The sequence below is a fragment of the Theobroma umbraticum genome, unplaced genomic scaffold (genome assembly GCF_002168275.2).
Source record: "Theobroma umbraticum cultivar Fairchild unplaced genomic scaffold, ASM216827v3 scaffold_51.0, whole genome shotgun sequence".
Classification (NCBI taxonomy): domain Eukaryota; kingdom Viridiplantae; phylum Streptophyta; class Magnoliopsida; order Malvales; family Malvaceae; genus Theobroma; species Theobroma umbraticum.
This window is the reverse complement of record NW_018397260.1, coordinates 4,346,328-4,365,072: the sequence shown is the minus strand read 5'-3', so window position 1 is coordinate 4,365,072 and position 18,745 is coordinate 4,346,328. Positions and strand designations below refer to the sequence as shown.

The window sequence follows — 18,745 nt, the reverse complement described above, 5'->3', positions numbered from 1 at the left end:
ATCAATGGAGAAAAGCAAGGCGAAGCAACCTCTTTCCTTAAAAAACCGTAGCTTCTAAAGGTGGTAGCCTAAATCAGGTGATAAAAGCAGCACATGCCTTTCTCGCATTTAAAACCAAAGGCAATAATGGCATTAACTTAAAATAAAATTTAACTTTCTAAGAAAGAGGAACTAAGCCCCTACATTAGTCGACAATATATGACAATCCTATTTAACAAAAATAAAAGCAAATTTCTCTATCGACTGTCATCCATTCTATCAAGTGACTATCTATTCCCACACCAAATAAAAAACAGAAAATATTAGTAAGAAATTAAAAATTGAGATACATAATACAGCATCATGCTTTAAAACAGTCAATGAGCCAGCCATCACGTTGCAAGTTTGGCTTGTGCAGGATTCAGTCACTGTCTTCATCTTCTTCTGCAAAAATTACACTCACATCGTGTAAGAGAACACACACAATAGCTTACAACATGCAAGTTACTATCTAACTAATAGTTACTAAAGAAATGATGTTTGCAGCATGTTCTGGTTTCACTTCCAGAGATTTGGATTAGTCAGAAATGCTCTGATACTACACTACTAAACGGTCCCATTTCACATTCCATAGCTTTTCTACAGCCACATATATGACACTAATAAATATTGTGTGTGCTCGTATGGTACCGAATTGCCCCACTTAAGAAAACTGTCACAAACCCTTCACATGCCCAGCTGTGCAATCATAGATTCCCAAAGTACAACATAAACTGTCTTAAGTTTTGAATCTCCTATCCCCACTCAGATGCACCAAAATAATAATAAAATAACAATATATAAAAATAATAATAAAATAATAAAATTATATAATTATAATTATATAAATTAATCAAGAGTAAAATTATCTTTTTACCCTTGCCACGTTAGCAAGTTAATGATAATATTAACGGTTTATTAACGGCTGAACTTACTTCTCCAACGAAATATATTTTTTTGAAGCGAAGTGTCCATTTCAAAAACTAATAGACCTTTGTGTAATTTTGATCAAAACTTAAGAAAGTGAAAGTATTTTACCCAACTTTATAACAAAGTGAACAAACAAATCCTCATACTCACCTTCATCTGATCCTTCACTTTGGCTGTTGCCTTCATCACCGCCGTCTTCAGCATCATTATCTTCATCGTCATCGTCATCATCATCCTCGTCACTTTCTTCACTTTCATCATCATCACTTGCATTTGGTATTTTGGGCTTTGGTGGAGCAACAAAACTGGTTGTAGACCTCCTACGTGAACTTAACACAATATTACTTGTGTCAATCCCTTCTAGTTCTTTTGCTCTTTCTTTTCTCCTCTTGACTTCCTTGATTTCTGAGAGTTTAAAATAGTCCTATTATTAATAGAATTGGAGAAAAAAGAGTAGAAGAATATGATGACAATGATGGTGATAAAACCCACAAGCTATGATTCATAGTGCATTCAACTTGGTGTAAGGTGTGAGTGGAAATCTCTGCAATCCCATGTGAATTTTATAGATTTTCCTGTCTAATACTAAAAACCAGCAATCAACTTGTAGATAAATGATGTATACCCCATCATTAAAAATTTCCTATTACATCTGAAGCAAATGTCATCAAGCTTTCTTAGTACACGGCCACAGATATTTTCAACCAAACAATGACACGTAAGACTGATGCAACGCATCAAGAATTCTATTTTATTTAGTATTTTCATTAGCTTAGGATTTTATTTTCTTTATTTTATTTAGTTTGAGATTCTTTTTTCTATCTTTATTAGAATTTTAGTACTTTAAGTCTATGTAGGATTAAAAGTACTATTTGATTAGAATTTATCTTAGCTATGATAAATAGGTGATCCTTGATAGAAGATTATTATTATCTTTGTTTATTCTGAATTTTTATTCAAGAGGTTTTTTTAAAACTCAATTATCTTTCTATTGTTCCAAACACAATCAAACCCATTCAAGCTTAATTGTTGAGTTTTAATTGCCCTAAACCTTCCGACTACATCAAAGTGGTATCAAAGCAAACAATCCTACTATCCTACAAGGACTTTTAGCTAGGAGACAGGTTGGCCGAGGCAGAGGTTGAGGTAGAGGCAATCAACCCTAACAAGTTAAGTTGGCAGAGATGCAAAGAATGATTGATGACTTGACTCAGACTGTGCAAGCCTTGCAAAGTCAAGAACCAGTGAGAGCCCGAATGGAGTATTCGAAAGGTGACCCCAACCCCTTGAGATTCATGATCTTGAGGATGATGATAATGATTTTGAGAACGAGAACCCCTCTCATGAAGATAGACCCGCAAATTAAGCGACAATAGTTGGATTGGAGGGCCGGTTACTACACAGCCTTGGTTTATATGGTGGAGAAATCAAGTTGAAGTAGTTGATTTCCATGGGAAGTTTCATACAAAGGATTATTTGGATTAAGAAGCCAGTTTGGAAAATTACTTTGATTGGAAATCCATAGCAGAAAATCAAAAAGTGCTATTTGTAACACTGAAATTGAAGCCTACACTTCAATGATGGAAGAGTTGAAAATGAACGTGCACGACAAGGGAAGCTTAAAATCAGCACTTGGGAGCACATGAAAAGTAAATTATGAAAGTAATTTTTACCTGCTGATTATACTATGGAATTATATGAAAAGTTTCATCGTTTGAAACAAAATAACATCACTGTTGACGAATATACATCGAAGTTCAATAAACTATTAATTCGGGTTGGGTTAACAGAGAGTAACGAACAAATTACTTCTCGTTATCTTGCTGATTTGAATCATTCTATTAGAGATGAGATGGGAGTAGTTCGTTTGTACAATATTGAAAATGCTCATCAATATGCTTGAGCAGCTGAAAATCGAGTTTCACGCTATGGTGCTAGAAAGCCTTTATATGTCACCCATTGGCAAAACGATCTAGAGCAAGACAAGGCTACCAAACATCCCAACAAAATTATCAAAAGGCTACCACAACCAATAAAACTAATAGGGTGCAACCAATGTTGAAAAGAATGATAAAGGCAAGAGTATAATGTCATATGGTGGACAAAACAGTTCTGGTTGTTCTACAAATAAAGGAAGCAGAAATTCCCATATTCAATGTTTTACTCGTGGGGAGAAGGGACACTTCATTTGCTTGCTCACAAAGAATGACGAACTTAGTAGAATTTAGGGAGGAATTAGAACCCATTTATTATAAACATGATGAGGAAATAGAGGAAATTGATGTGTATCCTGCACAAGGTGAGTCCTTAGTGGTACGAAAAGTGATGACTACAACAATCAATGAGGAAGCAGAAGATTGGAGGCGGCGAAGTATTTTTTGCACACGTGTTGTTTGTGAAGGTAAAGTTGTTGACCTTGTTATTGATGGAGGAAGCATCCAAAATATTATTTCAAAGAGGTGGTAGACAAATTGAAGCTTCTTACAGGCAAACAACCTCATCCTTACAAGATTAGGTGGCTAAAGAAAGGACATGGGCTACCGGTAACTACTCAATGTTTGGCGAAATTCACTATCGAAGGTAACTTGGATAATGAGGCTTTATGTGATGTTGTGCCAATGGATATAGGTTATATTCTTATTGGTAGACCTTGGTTGTATGATCATGATATGGATCATAAGACGAAGCCAATACCTATTCCTTCTACAAGGACAACAAGAGGTATACTTTTATCCTCTTAAAAGAGAAGCTAAGCAATTGGTAACTTCAAGCCCCACAAGCAGCAAAATTGTTGGGTACTGAAAATTTTGAAGCTGAAGTTAGTAATGAAGAGGAATTGAAACAAGTAAATCCAAATATCTGTGAGAAGCATGTTAAGGCCTACTCGTCGGAACCGAGTGTTTTTCTAACTCGAGGGGACTGATACAGGCGTATCAAGAATTCTATTTTATTTAGTATTTTCATTAGCTTAGGATTTTATTTTCTTTATTTTATTTAGTTTGAGATATTTTTTTCTATCTTTATTAGCATTGTAGTACTTTAAGTCTTTATTTAGGATTAGGATTACTATTTAATTAGGATTTATCTTAGCTATTATAAATAGTTGATCCTAGATTGAGGGTTATTATTATCATCTTTGTTTATTCTGAATTTTTATTCAAGAGGTTTCTTTAGAACCCAATTATCTTTTTATTGTTCCAAACACGATCAAACCCATTCAAGCCTAATTGTTGAGTTCTAATTGCCCTAAAACTTCCAGCTACATCAAAGACTAAGTAAGTTCCCCATAAAAGATAATATGAGGAAGAAAAAAAAAACAGGCACGCACTCATTAACTCATTTTCACATAGGTATTAGTACTCTACTAATATATGGTCATTATCATCATCCCTACCCATGGATGGTGAAGGCATCTATAAACAATGAGATGAAAAACTCAGCTAAAAAACTTTTCCCCCCTTTCTAACATTTTATCTAAGCATTAAAGAGCTTATTAATGATATAACAAACCTTTATACCATTTATTCCCAGTGACAAAGATCCTTCCAAACAAGATCAACTTCATAAATGAAAGTAACCATCAACAGTTGTATAGAGGTTAGAATCCTCACCTTTTTCAGAAGGATTTGAAGACAATCCTTCTTTAGAAAGAATCTCCTCCAGTTCCTTTATGAGTTGGGCTTCACGGTTATTCTCAGGTACCTGTTTGACTCTCTTGTAGATTGAGGGAGGAATACTGTAAATAAAATAAGTAATAAGAATACACTTATGGTCAACCTTGACAAAGATCAAGATTCACAAAAGGCCAGTGCAGTAAAACCTCATCCCACATGATTTGATAACTGACTTCAGATGTTCCACATGTTTCCCATATACTGGAGTGGAAGTTTCTTTTCTCTGCACGTCAGTAATAAGATTATAAAACGCTTAATTTATCAGAACATAGATTTTGGACAGAAAATGAACAATAGGAAGCAAGACCTTCACCACTTTTGCAGCAGAAGATCGAGAGCGACCATCATCTGAGACACTCCCACTGTCTTCTGCATCACTATTGTCATCTGAAATCAATTCTGCATGCTTGCTTCTCTTCTTGCTAGGCATCTCTGCCTCTTTTGTAGGTATTTTCCGTTTTTTAAGACCTTCAGAGTTCTTAATCTTCCCTTTCGCACTGATCTTCTTTTTGGGTTTCACTTCTTCTTCCTCCTCCTCTTCATCTTCATCTTCAACTTCATCTTCATCTTCATCTTCATCTTCCTCTTCCTCTTCTTCGTCACTCTCGCTTCCTGATGAAGCAGAACTCACTTTCTTGCTGACCTTTCTAGAGGCTTTGCTCTGAGAATTTTTCTTCAGATTGTTTTTCTTAACCACACTAGCAGGCGCAGAAACTTCGCCAGACTTTAATACCTGCTAATCAACAGAGAAAATCACAAGAAAGCTATGATGAACATAATACTTTAGGAAGCTAAATTGACTTCTCACAAACAAATTATGCCCACCTCATCTAATTGTTCAGTTATAAACTTCTTGTATGGATCGAGTGTATACTTATCAAGTTTAAGATCTTCCTCCAAAAGCCGACGAAGACCAGCCATTGTGACTTTACTGAAATATCAAAAGATCAACAGCAAAGAAATGATTTAATGTAAAACCTAGTTTACCATAAACACTGGAAAAAGATAGCATATAAAGCACTACGATGCAACATGATGCACAAGCAATTTTATTATGACTAACAACCACCAATCCAACAATTTAGAAGCTTACTCCGAATTAGCTTCAACATAAGAAGCTCTTTTTTTTATCGCTTTTTTTATTGTACTCTCAGAAACATCTTTATTTTCTTTAGTCTCAGTTTCAGTGGTTTCTGTTTTTGTAGTCTTGTGTCCAGTCAAAAGGCCCAAAACTGGAGAGTCTTCCAATTTCTCCTCATCTTCAGAGAAAGCTTCCTTTACATCTTTCTTTGATTGTCTTGCTTTCGGTGATTCTGTTACTTCAGTGGTTGTACTTACGTTTTTCTCCCCAGTTTCACCAGAACTCTTGGGGGCATCATCGTCATCACCACCATCTAAGCACTGTAATAAACAATGGATTAAATATATTGATCAGGTAAAAAGTGAGCTGAGAAAATGAAATTAAACCTTTCAAGTAAGCATTCACATTGCAATGCCTCCTTATATAACATTATTAATATCGAAGTACACCAGCAGCGACAAAATTTGTGACTTCTATCATTCCCAAATCAACTAAAGCTCTATCCCAAACTAGTAGGCCAGTTCATCAATAGTTTTCTCTAACCCACGTGGTCTTGTAAGTCCATAGAAACTTTAAAAACAGAAGATATCATTATTTCATAAAACTGGGGATAGAAATTGCAGAATATTCTATCTAAAATCAAGTAAAGGATAGTAGAAAAAACAAAGTCTAGTTACCTCTTATTCACTCAAAAATTATTATAAATAATGAAGTAAAAGCAAAATCATGATTGATAGTAAATATACAAATAAATAAAATGTAACATCAATTCCAACATAATTATTTTATATAAAAGCAAAATCATGCATTTTGCATCCAATTGCACATTTTACATTTTCACTCTAGCAGCAAATAAAAAAAAATTAAGATGTGTTTGATAAACGATTGAAAATTAAAATTTTCAAAGATTTAATTTTTCGCAATGCATTTGATAATTCATTTTGAGAAACCACTTAATGAAAGATTTTCAATGAAAAAGTGTTGAAAATCTTAAGTAGCTTTTAGCTATATTTATTCAATTTTGTTATAGAAAGAATTTGTTATTTAATTACATTAACCTTTTTTTTTCCTTCAAAACATTTATTCTTTTTTTTTTTAACTTTAACAAAATCTCTCTTTTACACAATACTTAATAAAAAAATCTACTCAATATTAATTCTTTGTAGCATACCAAAAAACTTTCATACCAGTACTTAATTTTTCAATGCTAAATTTTTTCAGTTTATCAAACAACACCTAGATAAATAAACAAAGCATACCTAATAACAATACCAATTATAACATAAACGTTCAATGGAAAACTAAAATCATGCATTTTCCAATAAAAAAAATACACTTTTTTATTTTTTATTTTCCGAAAATAGTATAGGCTTTTGTAGCTAAAACACACATTTTGCTTTTACAAGTGAAAAGCAAGTAGCAAAGTATGAGTAAACTTACATGAAGCCTAAATAAGAGAAAGCATCTTATCAAAAAAAAAAAAAAAGTAAAAGTGGCAGAGAAGAAATTCCGAAATTTAGAAAAAAAAACCAAAAATAAAAGGGTACCTTTAGCAGGCATTGCTTGACGAATCTCTTGCGAACATCCAATGCAAACGTCTCTAACCCCAAGTCTTTCTCTAACAATCTTCGAACTCCCTCGAATGTTAACGAACTTACCAACAAAGAAAACAAAAATCAAATTAAACAAAACGATCGAGTAAAACAAGCTTAAAATTAAAACAAATATTCCAATACTATACTCGATATTCACATTATTCAGAATAATTCAAATAAAACCCTTAAAATACCAGCCCAAAACAACTAAAAAATCCCTAGAATTCGAGTCTTTTATTCACCAGAAAAGCGAATTTCACAAACTTGTGAATTCGAAATCGAAAGCCTATTTATGGAGCGTATAAAGAACAAAGAGCCAGAGAGAGAGTGCGTGTACTCGGCTTGTTCCTTGAAGTGGCCAACACGAGAGCGCATGGCTGTGGTAATTCGTGACTCGATATCCTCCGACGCCGCCGTCGGTTCCACCGCTTCCTTGTCGTCGGTTTCGGGTGCCAGGCTATCGTGCACCTCCGCTGCCATTTGTCGAAGGAGGTTTCGGAACTCGTACTGGTTTAGAGAGAGAAAGACAGTGTGCTAAAACCTTGACACAAGGGGGAAGAGTAAAAAAGGGGTAGAAGGAATTGATACGTTGTAGCCGGGTGTAGAATGATAAAACCAAAGTGAAGGTTCAAATTTTGTATATGCCGTAGATCTCCTAATGCAAGCGGGTTAAGCTTTGGAAAAACGTTTGTAAGTACGAGAGTTATTCTGAGCACATGCGTATCCACGCTTTTCTTGCGTGACATCATTGTATTACTTCTTTTTCCCATTACTTAAAATAATTGTTATACTTTTTTAATTGGAAAATAATGTTATTTCTTCTTGAGAACGCTTTCAAATTCTGTTTTTCGAACTGATATAATATATAATTATTGAATCAAATGCTATAAAAAACTTTATTTTTATATTATTAATATCATATATCACGATCTAAATCAATATATTATATCATATTTAATAAAAAATATATAATACAATACGATGAAATACCTAAATTATTATCAAATCAAATGTTATTAATAATTTATTATTATAAAATTTTTTGCATTTAACTTTCAATATTTTTTACTTGTCAAAAAATTTTATATAAAAAGAAAAAAGCTCATGTAAAACTATTTTATCTATACTCAAGTTCATTTCAATTTTCATGATTTCGTTACTTAAATTATCATCTCAAAATAAGAACAGATAGGAAAGATTTGTTTTAATGGGGAAATAATTGGGTTCCACATGCAATGCAAAGTCACAATCATAGTTCACAAACACATGGAAGTTTAAGGATGGATGTACATACTTTGTAATGGGATGTTCTCATTGTCTGATTTAATTTAGTAAAAAATTATATAATGGGTTTAAGTAATAATATTATTATCTATTAAGGGTTCGGGTAATAATTTTAACATATCTATGATTTAAATTTGATTATAAATAATAATTTTTAATATTAAATTTTAGTTTTATATGTAATATTTTGAGATACTATTTTAAACATTTTTTAAACTTTTAATTTTTGTATGAATGAACATTAATAATATATATAATTTAATTTTAAATTTATTTTAATTGAATATTTAATGAGTTCGAGTATTTAATAAGTGGTGTTTGAAATATTCAAGTACAAATTTGAATAACAATTTCAAAATTTAATCAAGTATTTATATAATTCAAATACCTTATCATATGCTAGGATTCGAGTAAAAAATCTAACAAGTAACAAATACTTAACAAAAATGGAAAGAAATACATTTACTTATATCACTTCTATTCATAATCATATAACCTTAAGGAATTCAATGTATCATGATTAAAATTTATTTATTGCTTTTTTTGTAAGAATTTATGGCTTTATTTGTACTTAAATGCTAATTTTTATATGTATAGACAAATAATATATGAATAAATATAAATATATCTAATCCATTTTATGCTGGAAATTTAAGCAACAAGAATATTAAAGAAGAAATAAACGTAAAACTGTGATAAAAGAATAGTATGAAACAATAATTGAAGGGGTAGTCCACATAATCTCGCACAGTGACAACATTAAACAAAAGCGGATCACGGTTACACACTGCCTTGGGACACGCAAACGTGAAACGACAACCATCTCTTCGTCTTCAAATCATCATCATCCCCAAATCCAGAAAAGAGTTCAGCATTTTAGGGTTTCCCGTCGAAGAACAATGGGCGGCCATGAAGCTGTGGAGGTTGCCAAGACGGTCCTCGAAGTCGCCGACGTCGCGTGGACCGCCATGGAATGTTGCCACCACCTCCACCACGACAAACACGACGATGATTGCCCCGAAAACCATGACAATTCCAAGCTCGAAAAAGAATTGGAAACCCTAAGATCCGAAAATCGACGTCTCAGGAATCTTCTCGAACAAAACCTCAAACTCCTCAACAATCTATCTGAGTCTCCTGCTGTATTGAACGATTGTCCTCCAGACGTACGTAAATTCCGTAATTTTGTTTTGTTTTCTAATTTCTGGAACCTAATTATGTAATTAATTGCAGTTCTATGCTCGGTTGGTATCTACCGTGGATTCTAAAGATTTTTTGACCCGACTCAAATCTCTTAACGAATCCAATACTCTAGTTGAGTTTCCATTCAAGGAAGCTACAGGTTCTTATATACTAAATCTTTTCATTGATTTTAATCGTGTAATCTATTAGTTTATGTCAGGGTAATGTTACTTGTAGTCGCATCATTTCTGTATCAACTAATTGCACTTGCTGATTTAAAAAAAAAAAAACTAATTGAACTTGCTGATGTCTCAGATAGTTTTAGATGAATTAAGGATCGAGTCTACCTATCTATAAGAATTATGCATCTAGAAATTCATAATTAGACTAATAAATTGTTACAGTTTCAGGTGGGATGAATAGCTGGGATGATAGAATGCTTGGGCGAATAATTTTTTTCTTTTATAATAAGAATGTCTAAATCACTTGATTAGTTGATATGATTTTTTTTTTGTTTGTTGTTGTCTTAGGGGATGATATGCATTCAGCTGAAATTCTGATAAACCTCGACCAAAAAGAGCCAAGCTGGTGGGTATGGGTAACTGATGAAATGGTTCCAAGCAATGTTGAAGAGTGGAGTGGAATTGATGATGAGAATTACATTGTTGTTAGTGAGGAGCATGTTGTGGATGGGGTTGCTAACTTTATGGCTAAATGCATTTTGTCCAACCCTAAAGCTCAGGTTTGTAGCTACTGATATGATTTTTTTCAGATATACTTCATATGCTGAATTCTCATTTTTGTTCGTTGTCATGGTATTGCAGACTTTGACACCAGAAGAACTGCAGAAAAGTAAGTTTGCTGCTTAATTCATCTGACTTTACTACCTAAGTACTTGTAGTTTGATAGATCTATGCTAGATAATTTATTTTCCCTGGTATGCTTACCTTTTTTGTCATGGTGACTGGGTTAATCTTCCTGATATTTGATGCTATTTATTTCAGTTTCATTCTTTTGATAAAGAGGAAATTGATTACAATTTACTCCATGATTAACCTATATAGTAGAGGGTGGGCAACTGTGCATGTAATAAATTCCATGCATTTAATTCTAGTTGTGTCATCCATTTTTCATGTCTGGTAACCTTGATGTTTATACACCTGAAAAGGTGTTTTCTGTTTTACGTGTCTGTTAGCTGACATTTCAAAATCTCTCGCTGGTGAATTTGAGCAGAGTGTCATCCTCCATTGGTTTTATAACAAATTATCTTGCTTTTGTCCCTCGTTCTTGTATTCAATTTTGAATATTAAATTGTGTTACTTATTGTGGTGAGTTTATGTGCAGCTCTGCTGAAAGCATTCGGTGGTGTCAGCAAATTGGAGAAGGTTTTGGGCATTTGGCATGCGGGAAAATTGTTCTATACCTTGTCAACCTGGGGTCTTGCACTGGTTGGGTGTGTTTCACTGTTCCTTCTAGTATTGTTTCTTTGCCTTTTGTATTTGTCAGTCTCCTTTCATACCCTCAAGGTCAAAAAAGAATGGCATGGATGTTGTTTTTGCTTGAGAGGCCAAGCATGCTGATATATCTTTTTGTACACCATTGGCCCTTGATCCTAGTGATAATGCGTACTCCCTTTCTAGGAAAATCAAAGTCCAAGATTTGCATGTAGGATTAGATCAGTACTAAAGATTAATGGAGCCTGCTTCTCTGTTAGCTGGCTGAAATGTATAAATGGCTTCCCCAACCCACACAACACCCTTTTAAGCATAGAGGGATTGTTATTAATTGAAACAACTATACCTTTTATACATCTTCGGAATATGTAAACTTCTTAAGTTCCTGTAGAATCGTTTGGAAATTTTAGACAAACTTATAGACTATTGTACTATATTATAGAACCCAATGTTTGCATTGGGGACCAAAACATTTAAAGATTGGAAACTGTAATTCTTTGTACTCTAAAGTTGCATATCTTGAGTCTTGTGGAAGATTTTGGTACCTGAAAGAGTGCTTTTAGATTTGGCATTGAGAATTCAAGCTTGGTGTGCTGGGTGTTAGCTGTGTTCCATTGTAATCTTTAATCTAATGAATTAACATATCAATTTCTCTTTGACGTGGACAGGTTATATAGGACACGTACTGTGCTGAAACTTGCTGCAATGGGCATCAACTCAACCAGCAAAGTTGTAATGAGGGCTCTATGAATTAATTGCTGTATAGCAGAGAAAAAGTCTGTTTAACTATATTAATGCTTGGGGATTCTTGCTTGATTTGTTAAGTCATTGTTGGTGTAAATGTAAATATTGTAAATACGTTTGAATTGGTACCACGCTTTTAATGGATAATTGGATTGATTCAGCCCATGCTCTGCTGCTCATATTCGCTTGTAGAAGGAAAGATGGTCAAGTTGTTTGGTTGGGAGACATTCATCATCATCACAAAATTGATCAGCTGATGAATCACCTCCACAAACATATTGTAGTTGATCAAGTGTGCGACGTCGGCATAATTGGATATGGTAAACTTACCATCTGGACCACCCTGGATGGCTCCTTATAATGTAGATGATCAACTACTAAGGCAATTCCGTTCTGTAATCATTTTATCAGAATCTGTCGGGGTTACTTGCTCAAAATCATGTGCATTTTGTGATCACCTGAGACTGACCAGAGCCGGTCCATGTCTTGCCCCTTTTGCTTTGGAAAATGTTTTCAATTTTCCATCTTTAATTTTCACACTCAATATAATTTATGTTGCTATCAAGATTTGGGATTCCAATTTTTCATAAAAACTCAAAAACAAAGATATCCAAAAATTATAATCAAGTTATACTAAAAGTAACTAACTTATTAAGAGATAATTTAAGTTGCACAATGATAAGCATTTCCCAACACTAAACAGGTCCTAAGCTTGTTGCAAGAACATTGGTAAAATAAAATTGGAAAAGGGCTCATATGGAAAGCTATATTGACCATTTCTTCTTCTTTATTAGTTCCTGAAATTGCAGGTTTAGCACGAGTTAATGTTTCTAAAACCAATAAAGCATCCCTGCTGCTAATTAGCTTCAGCTGTTTGGTGGAGGAACGGTAGAAAGAAGAGGAAAGGAGGCATGCCTTTGTATGTATTAAAATCTTATCTCAAAACTATCCAACTCTTATGAAGGTTAGCAGGGAATTCATGGTAGGAGGAGCAAAATCTCTGGTCTGCATTCACCCAATGCCGCCCCCTCTTTTGCCATGAGCATGAGCACTGATAAATAGCAGAATTAGACTACAGGTCGAGAAGAAAATCAAAATGTATGGAAAAATAATCATCTAGAACTTTTGCAACATACATGAGTTTGTGAGAAGATAAAATCTTTAAATGGTAGCTCAATCCTTAACATTTTATTATTTGTGTCATACAAATTCTGTGTAGGTATCAATTTTTGCACATGCAAATGCTGTTGCTCTCACAAGAAACCAAGATGTATGTAACAATTGCTTGTAAATAAAACAGGGAAACTGTGCAATGTCCAGAATGAAACAACAATTGCCAAGCATGAAATACTCACCAAAGTTTAGTAGATAATAGAACTTTCGTAGCCTTCTCAGTTAACTTTATGTTTCTGGAGTCTTTCTCTTTTTGTCAGATGCTGAAGCAGCCTCAGATTGAGCCTGACCAAATACCGACCTGCAGTTACAATAAAAATCAACTTTGAATATGAGGATGATTCTTTGCCAGGAAGGTCAAATGATATCTGGGATTTTCAAGAAGAGAAAAGGATGATGGCTATTCTACTGTTATCAAGAAAAGCATGAGAATGAACTGTTCTTTTTTTAATTGTTCAATAGATGAGAGCATGAATACTTTTGGGAGCAGAAAATAAATTACAGAATCTAACTTGCAGCTAGAAAAGTAATATATGCTTACCCACAGGTCGAACATTTCTTGTGATGCTTGCAGAAAATTGACAAACATACGGAACATATGTAACCCATGTCAATGGTATTTTTATGGCAAAAACATCTGCAAATTCAAGAATTCAATCAAGTGAATTTCATAATTTAAAGTTAAAGCAACAAGAGCATGAGAAGTGACATGTGATTAACTGGGAGAATCTATTGGGATATAAGGCCTTATGCAGTTATGTTAACTCAGCAACATATAGTTAGGACCATACTTTAAGAAAAGAAAAAGGAAAAGGAAAAATAAATCTAATACTCTCTCTGTCCTAGTAATGCCAAAAAAATTGTTAAAAAAGGATATTTATGGTGTTTCAGCTAGAGTTACTGCTATGCCTTACCTTACCTTTTCTTAAAGGACTAAGCATGATATCAGCTTGTTTTCTTCGTTAATATTTCACTAACATAATCTATAATCAATAGGACAAATACATGTTTTAGAAGTATGAGAGAAAACGAGTACATCCATAAAAAATAAGAATGGTTTTGCAATATACACAATTAACAATTAGCAAAACTTACGAGGCACGGAAATCTACACCGACAGGCTTTGGAAGGTGTAAAAAACTGCGAGAATGCAAGTCAGTAGCAAAAATAGTCTGCAGAGAAGGCCAACAACATATTAGTACAATAATGTGCTTAAATTTTCATCAACCAAATGCACTTTGAGAAACATTTATCAAGAAAAGGACACTTTTAGCACTATGCAAGGCCGCAAGTACTGTTCTCAGAAACAAGTACAGTATAAAACATATTGTTCAAGAAATCATGTTGTGTTCATCAATCTGTACAAGAGGGTATCAATTCATGGCAACAAACCAGACTTTAAATTATAAATTCAAGTTGCTGTCAATTGAAAAAACAACATACCATGAGATATTGAAACAGCCCATCCAAATGTTGAGGTTTATGATGTACACCACCAGTTATGTACGAAGCCTAAAACTCCCATGCATCAAAGAGTATCAGTAGAAGTAAGAGAGGAAGACCAATGTCTGTTTGCAATGCCAGGTCATTAATAATGAGTTACTAAAGGTGCAATACCTGCTGCAGGAAGGCAGAATTCTGAGCACCCATGTAACAAGAATCTATAGGAACCTGCAGGAAGAAGCACATTAACAACATGAATACATTTGAAGAAAGACAAACTACACATCCATATAATAAATAAATGTGTTGTGGATGCACACGTCTGTGTGTATTCATATTTATAGGGAGTGAGAGAGTGAGAAAAATAAACATGACAGCCACAAACTTAAAGAAATGATTCAAATTTCACCAACAAACATCATGTAAATCATCCTACTATAAAACAAGATAGGAGTGGTGGAATGAAAATAATAATTTTTCCACTAGAAGTTTAAGATCAAATAACCAACCATGAGCTGTCATGGTGATATCCTGAATATGCATCCCTAAACAATTCAAACAGCTGTTACGAGAGGTAGAAAGAATAGAATATCAGAAGTCAAGGAAAATTAACTTCACAACTAATTCAGTTATCTAAAGTTATTCTAAGCATCATAAGCAAAGCACAGAGTAGGTCGAATTTAGTCTGATAATGAACTGGCAAAATATGAGAAACAACAAATTTTGGGAAAGAAAAATTGAAACAATGAGAAAGAAATAATAGATGCAACATCAAGTACCATAGAGCGTTGGGCAGAGAATATCGCATTCATGATTGCAACATATCTGAAAAGAAGAAAACCTTTATTCGAGTCTAACAGCCAGAGTAGGAAACTGTAAATAACAGATAATATATTAAAAAGAACGTACTGTTCAGGTCCATCTGGTGATCCCTGCAAGCATAAGATCTGCCCACATATGTCAGTAAACTACCGAAAACAGAGTAATAAAAACTAAAGAAGGAATACATCAAAATCCACTACCATAAGTCGGTTAAACTTGCACATGTTTAGTGTTTTCTCTAACACCGTCCACAGAAACTCTCCATTTTCTTCTAGGTTTGAATATGGCTATTCCCTTACTGTTTGAAATTAAGCCACTCTTATTTTTTGAAGAATATGCAACAAGGAAATTATATTGTCTAGCATTCATTTACAGCATTCACAACTATATAACCTTGTATGCTTAAACCAATATATTTCTCTCTTTATTGTTGCTCAATAACTGAGAAAATTAACATTCCAAAAGTGCTGTATAGTTTGGCCCACAGTTAATCTAGCAACTGTGGTCAATATTACCAACAATGATATAAACTGCACTGTCCTTGCAGATGTCCTGGACCAGGTTACCATGATACAAGCATTACCTTTTGATCTCATAAGAAGCAAATATAAGAGAAGATGACGCACTAACATGAGCAATTGAAAAATGAGAATGCTATATACATCCAACTAATAATCATGGAAGAAAAAACACCTCATGCTAGCATTATACAAATTGTTCTAAAGATGACACATTGACTATAAGAAGACAGATGAATTCCCACCAGCACTAATATTTAACGAGTGATGTAGATGTGTGTGCAATTTATATGAACATATTTAAGCCGTGTGCAATTACGGAAAATAAAAAAAGAAAAAGAAAAATGTGTGTATCTATAATTTTTATTGTAGTAGAACTGTAGCACCAAGCAAATAATAATAATAATAATAATAATAATATTCAGTTTCATAGAGCACATGAAAGAGTTTTACAATGTGTAGTGACGCATAATTGATGGATAAAATTTCAGATGCAAATTATCAAACTTGGAAAATAAATCAAATTGTAATCAAGTAATCAGAGACTCACTCGAGGATGCGGATGGAGGGCTCCTGAACGAAACACTCTCTGTATATCTATTAAAATCTACTTAAATCAAACAACTTGTAAAGGACATATTCACAGGGTGTTCTTTCTTTGGTGCACTTTCTGTGCAACTGAATAATAACTGCCCACACAACATCACTTGGTATTAAACAACCAATTCCTTTAAATAGCTCTATAACACTATAACCACTATAAAGCATTCAGTTTCAAAACAACAATGTTTAGCACGAAGAAACCAAACATTAACATCAAAAGAAGTAAATAAAGCACTAAAGTAGCAGAAAGGATACAGCAAAGAGCCATTGACAATGACCCTGACAAGAGGGAAGACTTAATCCTTCCCTCGGGTACCTCCTTACTCAACTGCTCGTCTTTAATAAGAAACTCCTCCAACTTTTGCAACAGGCTGGAGCACATAACAGGCATTCTCCCATTCTCAAAACTCTGGTTCAAATCGGAAGACGAATCGAAGATATAGTTACAAGAATTATATCCAGTAGCAATAACCACGACTTGGTTTAGTTGATTCAGAGTCAATATTGCATTCAAAAATGCAAGAACCTATACAAATACCAACATACAAATTAATAAAATGTAACAGTCAATTCATGTCGATCGTGGTTTGCCTTATTTTAGGGTTATGGATAGAAGAGAGAGAGAGAGAGAGATTACATGAGAAAGAAACTGAGAGAAAGAGAGCGAAGAAGCCCTCCAGAAAAATGGGTTAGTGTCTACCAAAACCACCACAAGGCTAACATCATCTGCAACAACAAATAACATAATAATAAACACAAAAATTATCAAAACGAAAAACCCAACAAGGAAATCAGTCAAAATAAACAAGGGGGAACCTGCATAGAGCTTGGAAGGAGCTGAAGCCATGGAGAAGGCAGCTTTTGCTACTCTTTTCTTTTCTTTTTTTATTATTCCAAGATTGTTGGGGTTTTTTCTTTTTTAATTTTATCAGCAAATTTGGTCATTTGATTTCAGTGAATTGGATTCCTGGGAAATTAGGGAGCACATCTAACTAGAAATGAAATTGTTTCTGTTCTTCGAGCTGTTGACTGCTGAGCTGAGTACAGTGCTGGGTTTTGCATAAAATGGGCCGAAGAGCAGAGTCCCCATTTCTTAAGGGATAATTTCAGATGGCTCAATTGGGCCCCTTTGGAATGGAATACTAGTTTTATTTCTGAATAAGATGCCCGTTTTTTTAAAAAAAAAAACCTATATGGTGGGATAGAAAAATGAAGACACTAGGAACTAATTGAGTGTTCGGATACTGTTGCCAGCTTGACCAATTTATTTGTATTGTTGGATCCACTTGCTCAATATACTCCTGGTGGCAATCTGACAGCATTTCAATTTTGTCTTCCACAAAACCTAATGCCCTGCTCGTAATGCTACTTAACTATATACCACTGAGCAAAGCAACTACTTGAATTAGGAAGCATGTGTTCTGTGCACCCAACACTGGAACGAGCTTTACCATCTGGCCTGTCTGAAAATGAACCATGCAAAACCAAAAACATCTTGTGAAACATTAACGTCACTGACGTAACTCATAAACGCAGCTACTGAAAGAACAATCATAATAACTTGATACGGTTGGATCCAGAGGCAGAGGGACGGGGGGTCTAGTTTCTGCCACTTTATTTTTACCCTCTCAAAATTAAAATTCTAAGTCTGCCACTGATTGGATACAACCACCTATTACATGAGTACAAAGCATGTCATAAAAGAGAATATTTCAAAACCAGAATGCCCTGATTCCAACCATTGCTTCCACTACAACCTTAAGACACTGTGGTCCTGAATATTTGGCATCTAACATCAGTGTGTTTGCCTTTGAAGGTAAAAAGATCAAGTCCGTGACTTCAAACTCATATAACAACGTTTGGCTTTGCATTCAACATCCTCTGGGACACCAGAGGCACAAGGTTTCTTTTCTTCTCATGCTATATGAACATATCCGGTAATTTTTCTTCCTGGTGGCTGCATGATCAGACTAGAGATGTTCAAACAAGGTATTGAAATGCTTGTTTCCCTCTCATCACCATGCCTCAAATGTTAAAAATGGATAACAAAAGGCACAACAGAATCAATCTGCAATTAACAGAGTTGATGGACATAGCTATGAGACAACCAAGACATATTAACAACCTAGCTTGGCCAAAACTCCCAGTGTTTAAAGTATCTGACATTAAAAAGGGTCTCAAAACCAAAGTCTGCAGATACGTAAGACAGATTCAAAAAATATTA

At 34.2% G+C, this 18,745-nt stretch overlaps 3 protein-coding genes across 7 annotated transcripts; 1 reads left to right on the top strand and 2 right to left on the bottom strand.

The window, feature by feature from the left end:
- Positions 1 to 127: 127 nt before the first annotated feature.
- Positions 128 to 7,922, bottom strand: LOC110417392 (translation initiation factor). 3 transcript variants are annotated; one of them, XM_021429728.2, is made up of 9 exons: positions 7,636 to 7,922; positions 7,251 to 7,356; positions 5,716 to 6,023; positions 5,448 to 5,553; positions 4,936 to 5,358; positions 4,769 to 4,845; positions 4,560 to 4,684; positions 1,099 to 1,353; positions 128 to 423 (listed from the first exon to the last, which is right to left on the bottom strand). In XM_021429728.2, exons 1-9 carry the CDS (start codon positions 7,776 to 7,778, stop codon positions 401 to 403), a joined length of 1,566 nt encoding a protein of 521 aa, XP_021285403.1. In that variant the 5' UTR covers positions 7,779 to 7,922; the 3' UTR covers positions 128 to 400. The 3 variants fall into 3 exon arrangements, with proteins under 3 accessions (XP_021285403.1, XP_021285400.1, XP_021285401.1); XM_021429725.2 differs by having other exon boundaries at positions 4,930 to 5,358; positions 7,636 to 7,921; XM_021429726.2 differs by having other exon boundaries at positions 4,930 to 5,355; positions 7,636 to 7,917.
- A 1,383-nt stretch (positions 7,923 to 9,305) lies between these two features.
- Positions 9,306 to 12,141, top strand: LOC110416423 (elongation factor). The gene is made up of 6 exons (XM_021428421.2): positions 9,306 to 9,748; positions 9,816 to 9,924; positions 10,295 to 10,506; positions 10,589 to 10,616; positions 11,109 to 11,217; positions 11,887 to 12,141. Exons 1-6 carry the CDS (start codon positions 9,482 to 9,484, stop codon positions 11,966 to 11,968), a joined length of 807 nt encoding a protein of 268 aa, XP_021284096.1. The 5' UTR covers positions 9,306 to 9,481; the 3' UTR covers positions 11,969 to 12,141.
- A 397-nt stretch (positions 12,142 to 12,538) lies between these two features.
- Positions 12,539 to 17,562, bottom strand: LOC110416422 (basal transcription factor complex subunit-like protein). 3 transcript variants are annotated; one of them, XR_016351232.1, is made up of 12 exons: positions 17,338 to 17,562; positions 17,159 to 17,247; positions 16,777 to 17,047; positions 16,469 to 16,515; positions 15,358 to 15,525; positions 14,753 to 14,806; positions 14,579 to 14,647; positions 14,231 to 14,307; positions 13,677 to 13,772; positions 13,318 to 13,436; positions 12,878 to 13,013; positions 12,539 to 12,759 (listed from the first exon to the last, which is right to left on the bottom strand). XR_016351232.1 is itself a non-coding variant. In XM_021428420.2 (12 exons), exons 1-11 carry the CDS (start codon positions 17,366 to 17,368, stop codon positions 13,364 to 13,366), a joined length of 891 nt encoding a protein of 296 aa, XP_021284095.1. In that variant the 5' UTR covers positions 17,369 to 17,561; the 3' UTR covers positions 12,544 to 13,013; positions 13,318 to 13,363. The 3 variants fall into 3 exon arrangements, 2 of the variants coding, with proteins under 2 accessions (XP_021284094.1, XP_021284095.1); XM_021428420.2 differs by having other exon boundaries at positions 12,544 to 13,013; positions 15,358 to 15,403; positions 15,488 to 15,525; positions 17,338 to 17,561; XM_021428419.2 differs by having other exon boundaries at positions 12,541 to 13,013.
- Positions 17,563 to 18,745: the final 1,183 nt, after the last annotated feature.